The 13760-nt window shown below is 36.2% G+C and overlaps 3 protein-coding genes across 3 annotated transcripts; 1 reads left to right on the top strand and 2 right to left on the bottom strand.

The window, feature by feature from the left end:
- On the bottom strand, positions 254 to 1978 carry LOC105166936 (pentatricopeptide repeat-containing protein At3g51320). The gene has a single exon (XM_011086456.1). The coding sequence runs from the start codon at positions 1976 to 1978 to the stop codon at positions 254 to 256; it is 1725 nt and encodes a 574-aa protein (XP_011084758.1).
- LOC105166872 (peptide chain release factor PrfB1, chloroplastic) lies at positions 3339 to 7310 on the top strand. The gene is made up of 7 exons (XM_011086373.2): positions 3339 to 3595; positions 4375 to 4443; positions 5041 to 5261; positions 5399 to 5602; positions 6081 to 6296; positions 6398 to 6584; positions 6848 to 7310. Exons 1-7 carry the CDS (start codon positions 3379 to 3381, stop codon positions 7153 to 7155), a joined length of 1422 nt encoding a protein of 473 aa, XP_011084675.1. The 5' UTR covers positions 3339 to 3378; the 3' UTR covers positions 7156 to 7310.
- On the bottom strand, positions 7841 to 13261 carry LOC105166871 (dehydrogenase/reductase SDR family member 7). Its single transcript, XM_011086371.2, has 12 exons — positions 13062 to 13261; positions 12874 to 12929; positions 12744 to 12777; positions 12040 to 12138; positions 11799 to 11947; positions 11600 to 11638; positions 10471 to 10563; positions 10242 to 10340; positions 9737 to 9838; positions 9043 to 9126; positions 8602 to 8667; positions 7841 to 8226 (listed from the first exon to the last, which is right to left on the bottom strand). Exons 1-12 carry the CDS (start codon positions 13135 to 13137, stop codon positions 8140 to 8142), a joined length of 984 nt encoding a protein of 327 aa, XP_011084673.1. The 5' UTR covers positions 13138 to 13261; the 3' UTR covers positions 7841 to 8139.

Here is a 13760-nt window from a genome sequence, read left to right as displayed (position 1 = left end):
GGAGCATCAACTTTTAAGAAAACATAAATCTGTTATCAATTGATGATATTTTACATTCTCATTAGCCAAATCTGATCCCTGACATATGGAGGGGCTTTATGCAGATCCCAAGGACTTGTTGAACTGAGAATCATGGTGATACGAGGATGATGATTCATTTAAATGCCAAGAATGGGGATCCAAACAAGCCACTTTTTACAGTCTTAAAAGTGACAATTTCATAATCAGCAGAGGATATTCAAGAGCTGATGATTCACTCCATCAATGCCATTTGTAAATCCTTCTCCTGTGTATCGCCCACTTTGGCATTCTGAACTATCTCTTTCAAGTCCTTGAGACCGCAACAAGGCACTCTTTTAATTCCCCTTCCCTTCATCAACTCCTTTGTCCTGGCAACTTCTTCCCATCTACCTGCTGCTGCGTAAATGTTAACCAGCAAATTGTGATGGGAAAAATTCTGAGGATCTTGCTCAATCAAGCCTTTGGCAATTTGTTCGGCTAAGCTCACATCCCGTTGAAAACGACATGACCCAAATAATCCTGCCCACAACGAGGATTCTGGAGACGCATCTTCATCGATTGGAATGTTCCTTAAGATATCCACAGCCTCTTGCATTAGACCAACATTAGCCATGAGGTTAGCCATGCACCAATAATGTGCGAAATTGGGTTTCACATGAAACACATCAATCATCTGGGAGAGATAGTCTCTCCCTTCTGTCAACATTCCTTTGCGGGCACAAGCACATAAAATGCCGATAAAGGTAACTTCCTCAGGGAGAATCAAACTTGCTTCATCTAACTTTACATCCTTGTCAAATTTTACAGCCGATTCATCTTTACACCTAATTCTATCCACCATTACTGAATACAGATTAAGCCCATCAAGTGGATTTGCATTAATGCAGTGTCCCAAAATCATTGCATTCCAGGAAACTAAGTTCTTGCTTGGCATCCTATTAAAAATTACCTGAGCAAGATCTACCCGTCCACATTTGCTATACATATCAATCAAAGCGGTATCAATAATCAAACTTGAACTGTTAAATGCCTTAACAAGAAATCCATGAACTGATCTTCCTTCCTTCAATCTATTAGACCTCCCACAAGCTGCAATCACATTCACCGCAGTCGTATCATTACTCTCAAATCCTTGGACCACCATTTCTCTAAACAACTTCAATGCATTCCCTGGTTTCCGGAAATTCAAATACCCAGTCATCATAACATTCCAAGAAACCACATTCTTTTCGGGCATTGTATCAAACAACTTATGAGCTAATCCCATTTCACCAACCTTGGCAAACCCATCAATAATCGTATTCCAAGAAACAGAGTCCTTAGTCAGCATTCCATCAAACACTTTCCAGGCGACATCCATGAGCCCGCAACAAGCATAAAAATGAACCAAAGAGTTCTGCACCGGCAAAACATTGTCAACCCCGAACCTCAGAGCTTGCCCATGACACATTTGCCCCAAACTCAAACAACCCAATTTAGAGCAAGCACTAATCAACGGTGGAAAAGTAAAGCTATTAGGACTAAAATTACCACCTCTCAGCATATCAACATAGAAATCCACAGCTTTTCTTTGATACCCGCTGCAAGAATAGCTCTTTACAACAGTGTTAACACAGAACGCATCAGGAAAACTAATACACTTAAAAATCAAGAATGTATAGCCCAAATCATCAACTAACTTCAACGAGAGCTTCAAAAGGCGGCCGGAGAAAGACGGGTCTTGGAAAAGACCAGAAGTAATCAAGTGGGCTTGGATTTGAAAGAGGTGGTTTGAACTCCTACAGCAGTTAAGCAAGTAAAGAGCTTTATCCCTGATATTGGCAGACAGAGAGTTCTGTTTGGCGTATTTACAAGCCTTCATGTCCGAAGAAGAAGAAGGAGAAGAAAGAGATGAAACCCAGCATAGCTTAGGGAACTGTGATAATAGAAGCGTTCTGAATCGGAGGAGCTTTGCCATTCATCAGCTGTTTTGGGGTTGAGATGCGGCGGCTGCTGATTCATTTCCGCCATTGGCAGCGCTCATTTCGAGCTCAGAGAAGAAAACGAATTCGAGTCGTCGATTGAGTCTTCATCTAAAGAATCATAATTAAGAGAGAAATTGCAAATGAGGTTTCCAAAATCTCGTTTTCAATCGTACACTATTTTAGCATTTTCGAAAATTTAGTCCAATTTTATTGAAAATTTTCAATTCTAATTGATAAAAACTTTTGCAATTTAGTTTCACTTTCTCATATACATTTCTACGCCAATTTTATTTCTTATATCTTTATTTATGAATAGAATATGTCAAAATATATTTAAAAAATTACAAATATCTTCTATTCTCATAAAGATTTAAATAACAGTTAATTTTATGGGGTGGATATATATGTAATTATGATAAGTTTTGGGGAGCTCATTGTAATTTATTTTTTTAAATAAACTAGTTGTTGTGGCACGTTATTTTTACATATATATAATAAATAATATGTGCTTTACAATATCTTATAAAATAAAAATAAAATATATAAATCAACACCTCATATCTAAAAAAATAAAACCACTTTTTTAGAAGAAAAGAAAACCAATTTAAGGACAAAAAAATTAATATAATTATATCACAAACAACCGCTTATGGAAAAAACGTATTTTCTTTTTATATAATGTAGATATATAATTATGTCCCAATCTTTATTTTAAATAAATAAAAGTTACAAGCAAATGTTGGCATGAATTTAGCTATAAAGACATTACATTATTTATTTATTTAGATACTCATTTATATTTCAAAAAGTTTAGGATCGATATACAAATAATTAACCAATTATTGTAATATTTATTACATAATATATAAATATTTATAAATCAATTAATATCTTTAAAGTGAACAAATAATTATTAAAATAAATTAAATATTTATATTCATAAAATTCGAACTCTCAATCCTGTAATTGTGATAATATTTGAGTTGAAAAAGAGGTTCTTGCAATTCTCATAATTTCTTGTCATAGTTTAATTAGTTGAAAATTGTCATGTAATAATTGTGACTTATGATTACACCAAAAGCGTGTGTTACTCACTTAAACTCTATTAGCAACTTATGTAATATTGTTAATTAAATAAACAAACAAAACATTAGGAATTGTTAATTAAATAAACAAACAAAACATTAGGAAAAGATTTTACCAATAATTTTAAATCCACTTTTTTTCCCCTCAAATTAATTCAGATTATATTTCAGTTTTAAAAGAAGAAGTAGAAAAAGCAATTTCATTTTAAAGTCGCACGGAACAAACAGCAACTTCAGTTGAAACTCATAGGATAAAAGCAGCAGCTTATCCTTTTCGGGGGCTCTCCCCTTTCTCTCAAGCTACAGCAATGGTGGGCGTTGCTATTGCCCTGAGCTATAGAACACCACACCAACTACAGCCATTTTGCGTCACAAAATCAGTAAATTCAGCAACCCCGACACCGACGTCATGCACAAAGCTCGGAGTTTCTCGGGCATCGCCGCTTTCCTTGTCAAACTACTTCTTTTGTAGCCGTTCATCGCAATTACCACGCTTTCAGTTTACATCATTTTCTTATCGGAATGGTGAGTCCCTTTTGTGTCTGCAGAGTGCATGGTTCATCTTATTGAAGCAAAATATGACGTGGGTTTTCTTTGTGCGAGGGTGATAGAATCGTTGAACTTGATGGGTACAGGATGCGTTGTTGGTTGCTTATCATGTGGAACTTGTGCCTTTGTTGAGATCTTGATGGATTTCTTTTAGTTATTGTTCCTTGTGCAGTTATTGTAGTTTTAATTTTGGGAATATGTATTTCTTTGTGTTGATTCAATGCATGTAGGATATGCTCAAGGAGATGGCGTTGTGTTTGTTGTGCTATTGTGATATACTACTACTTAGTTATGACAACTGCGAGTTTATTTCTCCTAAACTTTATGGATCTAGCTCTATTTATTGACTATATTATATAAAATTTCCTCATGCAAAGGTTCTTGTTGTTGAGTTTCGTGGAGAACGTATGAAAATGCTAATGCACGGCACAACAATTGCAGCACGAACTTCATTGTTTGCAGGTTCTTTAGTTAAGATATTTATGAATTGAGTCTGTCGAACTCAAGGAAAATGATAAATGCATACACATGCCATGTTTCCATCTTTGTTCCATACTAATGATGCTCAAGAATGTATCTTTCTCTTCAAACACTGATGGAATTCTTATACTTTCTTTTTATGTCTGATGAATCTGATGGGCCAACTTTGTTTCATTGCTAACTTCATTGCTCTTTGACGTTTTGCCCCCTCATTAGTGAAATTAACATTTTGATGTTTCTCTTGATCGTTTGTGCTTGTGAATTGTCAACTGAAGGCAGCAAGGTGCTGTTTGCAACACCTGAGGTGGGAGTAAGTGCTGAAACAAGTGAATGGGCAATGCAAGGTACTATTCAACATGCGTGCGTAAGTATGTGTTAGTGAGTGGGCTTTACTAAGTGTTTGCCATGCATTTATCCTTGTGTATAAGGTTTGCAAATGAATATGATGAGCAGTAAGATTGTGTCAAGTAGCGTTAAGTAATTGGATGACGATGCGTGTGCTAGTGCCATCTTAATTTTCTCTTTGTTTGTTAAGAAAGGATTTTCTAGGTAGAAATAGGGAAATGAGTTTAATTGCTCCGGTAACATTTAAAATGTTCATTTCAGCATTCATTTGGGTAGATATATTGTCCATGCAAGCTATATGAGAGTAAGTGCCTATTTTCGATGTTTAACCTCAAGGACCCCATGGAAGTTGAATCATCTCTCCTGAACATTGCCAAATTCAAGTTAACGAAGACGACTCTTTTATAAAGATGTTCCTCTTGTCATGTACAAAATGCATTTGGTTTGTCTTTTCTTGAACTTGCAGAGATCTGTTATAGACGGTGAAGACCTTGATAAATAGAACTCTACTGAGAGCCTGAAATAGTATAGATGAATCTATGATCACATATTCATGCAGACAAAAAAAGAGCATAATGGTTAAATACTATTGGCAGATTTCTATTCTTTGAGGAAAGAAGTGGAGACTACCTTAGAGCGTGTAGAAGAGATTAGAGCTGCTGCTGGTCTGAAACTGCTAGAAGAAAGTCTTGCAGATCTGGAGGAAGCCTCAGCTGATAGTTCTCTATGGGATGATCGTGTCAAAGCTCAGCAGACGCTCCAGGCTTTGACTGATGTCAAAGAAAAAATAAAACTTCTCGACGACTTCAAAGCGCAGGTCTTTAATTCCATCTTGTGAAACTTGATCAATTAATTCGGAATAGTTTCATTTAGATTGTGAAGATAAACTTTTTTGAAGATAAAACTTTAACATTTACTTTCAAAAGTGCCTAAAATTAGCATATCCTAATACAGGTTGAAGAAGCGGAAACAATAGTAAAGCTTACAGAGGAGATGGACTCAATTGACACCGGACTCCTAGAAGAAGCTGCTAGTATCATTAAAGAATTGAGGAAGGAATTGGACCGATTTGAATTGACTCAACTTCTTTCTGGCCCCTACGATAAAGAAGGTGCTGTTATCAGCATTACAGCTGGTGCAGGGGGTACTGATGCCCAGGTAACCCCAGTTCTGGTTATGTGACAAGAAATACATAATTAACTTGCAAACTCATTTCCATGTCAATGAATGACCGTATTTCGAGCTACAGTACTGGACCCGCTTTAAGCATAAAGATTGTATGCATTTCCAATGTGGATGCCGCTATGTACTACTAAGCTACTTCCATGACATCAATTCAGCTATTATTTAGCCAGCATATTTTAGAGTAAGAGGCGCTTCAAATGTGGTATAGTTCTGGTCTTTTACATGTTGAGTTTCTCTAATCTAGAACTTAGTGCAAGCTTTTAAGCATAAGTTAAGTCCTCTGTATGTAACTTCAAGCTAGGCCTTTCTACTAATTGGATTTTCTGTCTTTCTACTGATTGGATATTTTATGGGTGGAAATTCAGACATAAGTATGTCCTAACTGTATAAGTATTGACTCAAAAAATTGTGCATCATTTTCTTTAAATTCCTTTCATAAACTCCAGTGCAGGATTGGGCTGACATGCTTCTCAGGATGTACATAAGATGGGGAGAGAAGCAGCGATACAAGACAAAAGTAGTCGAGAAGTCCATGGGAGAAGAAGCTGGGATCAAATCTGCTACTATTGAACTAGAGGGCCGATACGCCTATGGATACTTGTCTGGTGAGAAAGGAACCCACCGTATCGTTCGACAGTCCCCATTCAATGCCAAAGGTCTCCGCCAGGTGATCTTGACATAGCTCTGAAGGCTTCAACTTTTTGGGCCCGATCCTGTTTGCCTAGTTAGAAAACTTCATCGTGTATTTCCTTTAATGATTTCTTTCAGACTAGCTTCTCTGGTGTTGAAGTGATGCCTCTTCTTCCCGATGAATCAATGGATGTAGAAATACCAGAAGAAGACTTGGAGATCAGCTTTTCTAGAGCAGGTGGAAAAGGTGGCCAAAATGTTAATAAGGTTGAAACTGCAGTACGAATAACCCACATACCCACCGGAGTGACAGTTCGTTGCACAGGTCAACCTCATACATGCACATGACTTTTGATCTTACAAATATTCCGTATTTCAATATTACTGTATCATCCTTTATGAAGTTATTTATTCTTTCTGCTTATCTGTACACTTCATCTAGTTTTGGTCAGTGTAATAAACATTACCAAGAGAATGTTGCAGCAATTATATGCTCCACCATAAGTTTTCATTCCATAAAATCCTCATAATGAGAAGAGCCCGAAGGTTTCTTCCTATTTAAGGGTATTTCCTCTTCTATTATTTCAGAAGAGAGAAGTCAGCTGGCTAACAAGATCAAAGCTATGAGCAGACTAAAAGCAAAGTTATTAGTCATAGCTGAAGAGCAAAGGGCATCTGAGATCAAGCAAATTAAAGGAGATGCTGTGAAGGCGGAGTGGGGCCAACAAATACGCAACTATGTATTCCACCCGTACAAGTTAGTGAAAGATGTACGTACAGGACATGAAACGTCAGATATTGCCTCCGTAATGGATGGTGAGTTAGATCCCTTCATTAAAGCATACCTTAAGTACAAGTACAGCACGTCGATGTCAAACATTGGAGAGCAATCGTAATTGAACTGTAATTTCAGCTTCGTGTTTTCATATTCCTAATGCATACAAATACCATTGTTGTTTTTCCTCCTCTTTTATTCTCTTCATCATGCATATAAGTCGTTGGGACTCTTAAGGTATATTGGCAATCTTCTGAAAGCAGATGTTGCTTATTAGTTCAAATGGTGTCAACTCTATTCTTGAGTACCCTGTTTGGGATGGCAGAGATGTGTATTATGTGGGAAGTTACATGCCATGGCCAAAATGATTAGAGTTTTAGCATTTTTAGGTGCAAGAAATTGAGATCTTTCCTACTATAAATATATGATCACTTGCTTTACTGCAAGAATTGTTTTTCCTGTTAGAGACTGTCAGAACAAACATCGATTAAAACCTTGGAAGTTTCTCCAAACACCATGCTTGCAGTATGTTTGGAAGTGAATTTTACCAACTCCAAGTGTATACAATATGTCGAAGCTCAGCCTGATGAGTATCAAACAACTTTACAAAGCAATCACAATCAAGTTCACTTGAAATGCGTATTTAGCCGATGAGAAATTCAGACATCACAAAATGGGCAAGGATGCTCAGTAACCTTTTCTAGAAACATGAAATTGAAGATGGTAGTTTCTTTTAACATTTCATGACAAAACATGCAAGAACCTTAAAGAAAGTTGCAGAAAGATCATAAGTAAATAACCACACCTTGAAAAATTCATCTAAACTATGAAATATTGGAGCAAATTTCTTGGGATCACAATTTTTACATTTGCCTGTAACTTGGAGGTTATCCAAGGCCAGCAAAATTGCCACAAAATAGACATGATTTTTCTGCAATACATGAGGGCAGGTGCACAGGAGCGGGAAAGTTCATAAACACCCAAAAAAGAACGAGGGGCACAGAAGGGAACAATACATTTAGTCCCTTCCTGCATTTTAAGAGCTGTGTTCTTATTCTTCTCTCCTTCAAAGTTTAATCCAGTGTTCATCGATCATCTATCGGTTTCATGATTCCTTATTTTTCCCGAAAAGTAAGCCTACTGAGTATGTGTTCCCCTTCTGAGCAGCAACTACTACCCGCTTTTCCCCAATCTAAAGCAATTTGCAACAAGAAAGCAGAAAAGTAGAGCCATCAGAATAGAGTAAGTTTGTGAGAATACATAATCTCAATATCTCAGCCAACAAATGAGATGCACATAAATTAGTTCTGCAATGTTCTTAGTTCAAATTCAAATACCAACTACTGAATGTTCTATAGGACATCTAGATTCTAGAAATGTTTGTCAAGATTTTTACACGCACAAGAGTATTCACCAGGAGTCAGCTTTAATCAGATCTGATGGGAAGGTTATACACATGCAAGGGATAAGTATGGACCGGTTACAACTGCAGGTATATCTTCTCAAGGTAGCTAAACATGTTGCAGATGCAAGACGGTAAAAAAAAATTCTTGGCATGTAAAGTTACCTTATCCATGAGCCAGTATCCAACCGTTGGCATATACTGCACCAGGTACAAGACAGCAAGCACGGGCTGCAACGAAAAAGGAGGATAAGAGGAAAACTCAAAAATAGCAGTTAGGATTTCAACAAGATAAAGATAACTTGAAAAGGGTTGCTACTAGATGCTTCAAACAGAATAGCAAAATGGAAGTAAGGAAACACAAACCAAGCCCATTGCACGTTATCTAAATAATCCATGTCCATGAGCAAATCCTCTTGACCAAAGAGTCATGGACTTGTGGCATTAGCTCATAACTATTTGACAGGTATCTGACAGCTTTTGCCTCTTTAGCTCCTCAAACCTCAAAAGGTTTGGATTGTATTCATGTATTCGCCACAGGATTACTGATCCCAAATGTAATTCTTCAATAGACTATAAATGGGATTGATATTTCAATGGGCATACCTGATATGATATCCAAGCTTCCTTCAGACCATGGCTTGCAGCAATTATCGTGAGCTCAGCACACCTCTCTGCTGATACTCGCTTCTGGAAATCAATGAACGAACGTATTAGTCGAATCATATTTTCTATTGCGGCTATCAGATACACAGATGTAAAGGTTATGCTAGGCAAAAACTTGTTGCATTGGCATATAACATTAGGATTGAATTGATTCTAGCAACAGTGGTTGCTTCGGGATGTGATAGTATAATTGATGTCAATCTACTTTGTTATCTCATAACCAATGCTGACAATAAACTATAAAAGCAAACCACATGGTTGAGGAATAAACATGTTGTCCTTTTGTTCCACCAAGGAGCCAAATCATCAGACCACATCCTATGAGGTCTATATGAACAATAGATGATGCGAACTGTAAAATGTTTTTCAGAAAATTGAGGCCCTATCAGCATTTATTGGTATCAGCATTTATGTTATCTCATAAACAATGCTAACAATAAACTACAAAAGCAAACCACATGGTTGAGGAATAAAAATTTTGTCCTTTTGTTCCACCAAGGAGCCAAATCATCAGACCACATCCTATGAGGTCTATATGAACAATAGATGATGCGAACAGTAAAATGTTTTTCAGAAAATTGAGGCCCTATGAGGATTTATTGGTATCATCGCATAGAATACTCTTTACTTTTACCTCACCAGAACCTTTCTGTTCTGTCGTGCTTGCTTCAGTCCTAGTTGACGTCTTCACAGGCCCCGGACAAACAACAGTTACCTTGATCCCTCTTCGACAAAGCTGAAACCAATATAAACTATGTGATTACAGACTCAGATAAGGAATAATTCTGAAAATGTCACTTTTTTCAAGTCTTTAACTTATCAGGTTTTACAAGGTCATCCCACCCAATTACTTGACCAGTTATTGATTTTAAATTTGGTACAAAATTTGCTGCCTAAAATTCTATTGAAGAGCACACATTATGTAGCAGAGCATGTCCAACATATTGCACTGGAACAATCAGCCACATTTATTCACTAAATTTCAAAGATGAAAAAAGGTGTTTATCAGTTCAAATCCCAAAAAGCACAGATGTAGGTCAACATAATCGAGAAGTACTTTGAATTAGTTGTAGACTTAAAATACCCTGAACTGGATCCACACTTGAGCAAAAATTTAGTGTTATAACGTGAAGTCATACCTCAGATCGAAGGGTGTGAAAATAGCCATTCACAGCAAATTTGGAGGCAGAGTACACAGCCTGGCCTGGTGCAGGCGCCTTGCCTGCAGCACTGCTCATCTACATACAGAGAGCAGCCAAAGGCGAGAACTTTTATGAAGGAAAAATTGAGTCAACCTTAAATAAATATTTTCTGAATGATGAAATAATCTACTAAAGAATTTCAGGAAGCAATCCCAGAAAAACATACCACAACAAAATGTCCTCTGCCCCGCTTCAACATGTGAGGTAACAGGAGTTTTGTCAGAGATATTGGCCCCAGAACATTGACATCAAATGTTGCCTAATAAGAAAGCAGATTATTCAAATGATCACTCTCCTTAAGATGTCCTGATAACACAGACACATAACAAGATATAAATCTTAAAGCCAACTAATTTACACAAAAGCTATGCAAGTCATACGAGCATCATACCACTGAAGCAGTAACAAAAAAAACTGAAATGTCAGCTTAACTGTTGGAAAGGAAATTGTTTATCTAATGCATCCCTTAGATGATGGAGAGAAAATAATTACGTCAGAAGAATTTATCAATGCATTCTACTAGAACAGTTACAGACAGCAGTATTTGCGGAGCGGTTAGCAAACCCTCTCCTCCCATCAATCATGACACCATCAAATGCCTTTGTTAGTTGTCCTAAAATCAACTTTCATCTTCCTTCATCAATTTCAGAAAGAAAATAAATGCCAATGAGCATGATTGTTGGCCTTATCTAATCAGAAAATGAAGCATACACCGTTACAAAATTTTACTAGAATTTATTTGCCTGATTATTGCGGCTGTTAAATTTCACATTTTTCAGAGCATCTGGATTAGTTTAATTGTGAATCTCTTCACCTCCTATTGGCAGACAGTTCATATTATGACAAACAAAAGCAATCCACCGGTAAACACCCTGATTCCATCAAGAAGGTAGCAACCTACCTAAAAGGCAATAAATCCATCTAGTGCAACTAATATAACTACCATGCCATATTAAAATAACAGGAATCAGACAACCATTGTATTGCAATAGACATAATTGTTTTATCCTACGTAATTTCTTTGGAGAGTAGTGTGAGACAATAGATGCCACGGTTCCTTCATTAAATTAGGCTTAAGAGAAAAGTATAATTACTCTTTAGGCTTTCCAACTTCCATTTCATATGTTTTAAGTGGCATTTAACCGGAAAACTTCATCAAGCGTCATATATCTAAAATCAGTTTCTAGGTTCCCATAAACTAGACTTAGCCTTCAATCTGAACAAATAAAATTGAAAACAACAAACATCCAACAGGTGGACTAAATATTTAATGACTCAGCAGTAGCATATGATACCTTAAGACTTTCTTCTGCCACATCTAATGCCATTGATTTCTGCAAGAAGCAACAAAGTCAAACAACCAGCTCAAAGCAAATCTTTGTTAACATAAAAATTCAGAGAAACCACCAAATATGAATACAGCTCCGCTCGCATATATCCAGTTTTATTGAACTGTTGTCTAATACATTGTCACTGCAGCATGCATATACTTACTGGGCGCTCAAATGCTGCATTATGGAACATGTAATCCACACCAGCACCACCAAAAAATGATTCTGCTTTCTGTACTGCTTCTCCCAGGTATTCCTCCCCCCAAGTCAAATCCAAAGGCAAAATCATCACCTCATCTGGTGCATGTTTTCCTGGCTTAGCATAAAAAAGCAATCAAGGTAATGACATAATTATAAGATATGCGCATATTATAAGCAGCAATAAGATGGCTAAAAAAGACAACCAGTTAGCTGTTTCTTGACATGTTGCAGTTCCACTTCATTTCGAGCAGAGATAATGAGCTTTGCTCCCAATTGTGCAAGTTGTTTAGCAAGAACTTCCCCTTACATCAGATATATTAAGATCAAACAAGTGAGCGCTTCACAATCTGAGTAACAGCAGTAGAAGGCTAACTGGTTTAAGAACTCTGACCAGATTTGAGGAAATCAACATACTATACATCTGAGTATAAAGCTGAACTTATGCTGTAACCTAACACAGTTACAGAGAAAAGCCATACTGAAAGAAATGAGCTTGCAAGCCAGTTGGTATACTAAATTATACGCCGGGCGCTCTATTGCAGATCCACACGGGCTATTTTAAAAATTCTCCAACACAAATAGACTATAACATGCCTAGCGTAAACAAAACTAAATGCAGGAAAATCATTTCTAGCCAAAAGAAACAAATGATGATGCTTGGTGCCCCATTCATAAAACTAAGCTGGTGAATAATCATCATGACGTGGAACCACATCAGTGATATTGTGCTATATCATGAAATAATCACGAGAGATTATGAAACCAATACCAGTTATTGCATGCCTTAGTATTAAAGAAACTGACCTACTACAAACTCACACTGCAAGAATGACAATGAAACATTACTATCTTTAACAATCACATCAGCACTAATAGTTCAAAGGAACTACTGGTATAAACCACATACCAATACCGCGGCTGGCTCCAGTAATCCATATAACCTGTTCATTCACGCAAAAACGAAGTCTAATTCCCAACAAAACAACAAAAAATGCGCAAGTACGAGAAACTAATAAGCAACTAACAATCTCCCAAACCTTATCCTCAATTTCTTCGCGCTTCACGTGCTTCTTCGACAGCAACGTTAGATCCCCTGACACAAATTCCAACCCATAGAACCTCTAACTAACAATCTCAGACAATGTTTCCGAATAACAGACTGAAGCACCAAAAAATCACTCGATATCAACCAAACAACAAAAAAGTGATGATTGACGAGATGTACCATCAGCTTTGAGGAATCTGAACAAGAATGCTGCTGAAACAACAACGAATAATGAAGAAAATATAAGGCTCAGCATCAGTTCTCGATTTTCCAGCTTCTGATGGAGCAAAGATTCGGTAGTGGAGTTTATAGCCAGAATACGCAGAAACAGTACAGAAGTCGGCTCGTTGTGAACTAAATTACGATGAGTTCTAGATTATTTTTTAGCACAAATCTGCCTTTTTTTTTCCTTCTATGTGAAATAAATTAATGGGTTTACACCCCTAACATATTATTTATTTACACAAATAAATTATATATATATTTTTAATAATTACAAATACATTCATAAAAAACATCAACATCATTTTCAAATTGTTGTTCGTATTATTACACAAATTATCATTATTTTTTTACTGTTAGAGATGATTTTTGTATTCACACAAAAGGTAAAAATAATTTAAGTATACAAAATTGAAGTAAAATTTATTTAATTTTTTCAAATTGTTTAAAAAAATCAAAATTCTTGTAAACTTAGATTTAATTTAAATATTATTTATTATAAATAATATAACTTAAAAAGATGATATAATTTTTTATTATTTTAATATTTAATTAGTATATATTATATTAATCAATAATATATTTTATTTAAATTAAAATATTGTTTTTATTTTACATAATCAAGTAAGTTTGCAAATATAAAATAATATTAAAAAA

This window comes from Sesamum indicum, linkage group LG7, assembly GCF_000512975.1.
Source record: "Sesamum indicum cultivar Zhongzhi No. 13 linkage group LG7, S_indicum_v1.0, whole genome shotgun sequence".
Lineage (NCBI taxonomy): Eukaryota > Viridiplantae > Streptophyta > Magnoliopsida > Lamiales > Pedaliaceae > Sesamum > Sesamum indicum.
The sequence above is the reverse complement of the archived record's forward strand: the minus strand, read 5'-3'. Positions and strand labels throughout refer to the sequence as shown.

Bases quoted from the DNA above. Each gene is read 5' to 3' on its own strand.
- LOC105166936 (XM_011086456.1), bottom strand. From the start codon at position 1,978: ATGGCAAAGCTCCTCCGATTCAGAACGCTTCTATTATCACAGTTCCCT.
- LOC105166872 (XM_011086373.2), top strand. From the start codon at position 3,379: ATGGTGGGCGTTGCTATTGCCCTGAGCTATAGAACACCACACCAACTA. The intron at 4,444-5,040 runs GTACTATTCAAC...TACTATTGGCAG, and splicing joins AAGTGAATGGGCAATGCAAG to ATTTCTATTCTTTGAGGAAA. The intron at 5,262-5,398 runs GTCTTTAATTCC...ATCCTAATACAG, and splicing joins TCGACGACTTCAAAGCGCAG to GTTGAAGAAGCGGAAACAAT.
- LOC105166871 (XM_011086371.2), bottom strand. From the start codon at position 13,137: ATGCTGAGCCTTATATTTTCTTCATTATTCGTTGTTGTTTCAGCAGCA. The intron at 10,341-10,470 runs GTATGTTTTTCT...CTCTGTATGTAG, and splicing joins GCAGAGGACATTTTGTTGTG to ATGAGCAGTGCTGCAGGCAA. The intron at 9,127-9,736 runs GTAAAAGTAAAG...ATTGATTTCCAG, and splicing joins AACAGAAAGGTTCTGGTGAG to AAGCGAGTATCAGCAGAGAG.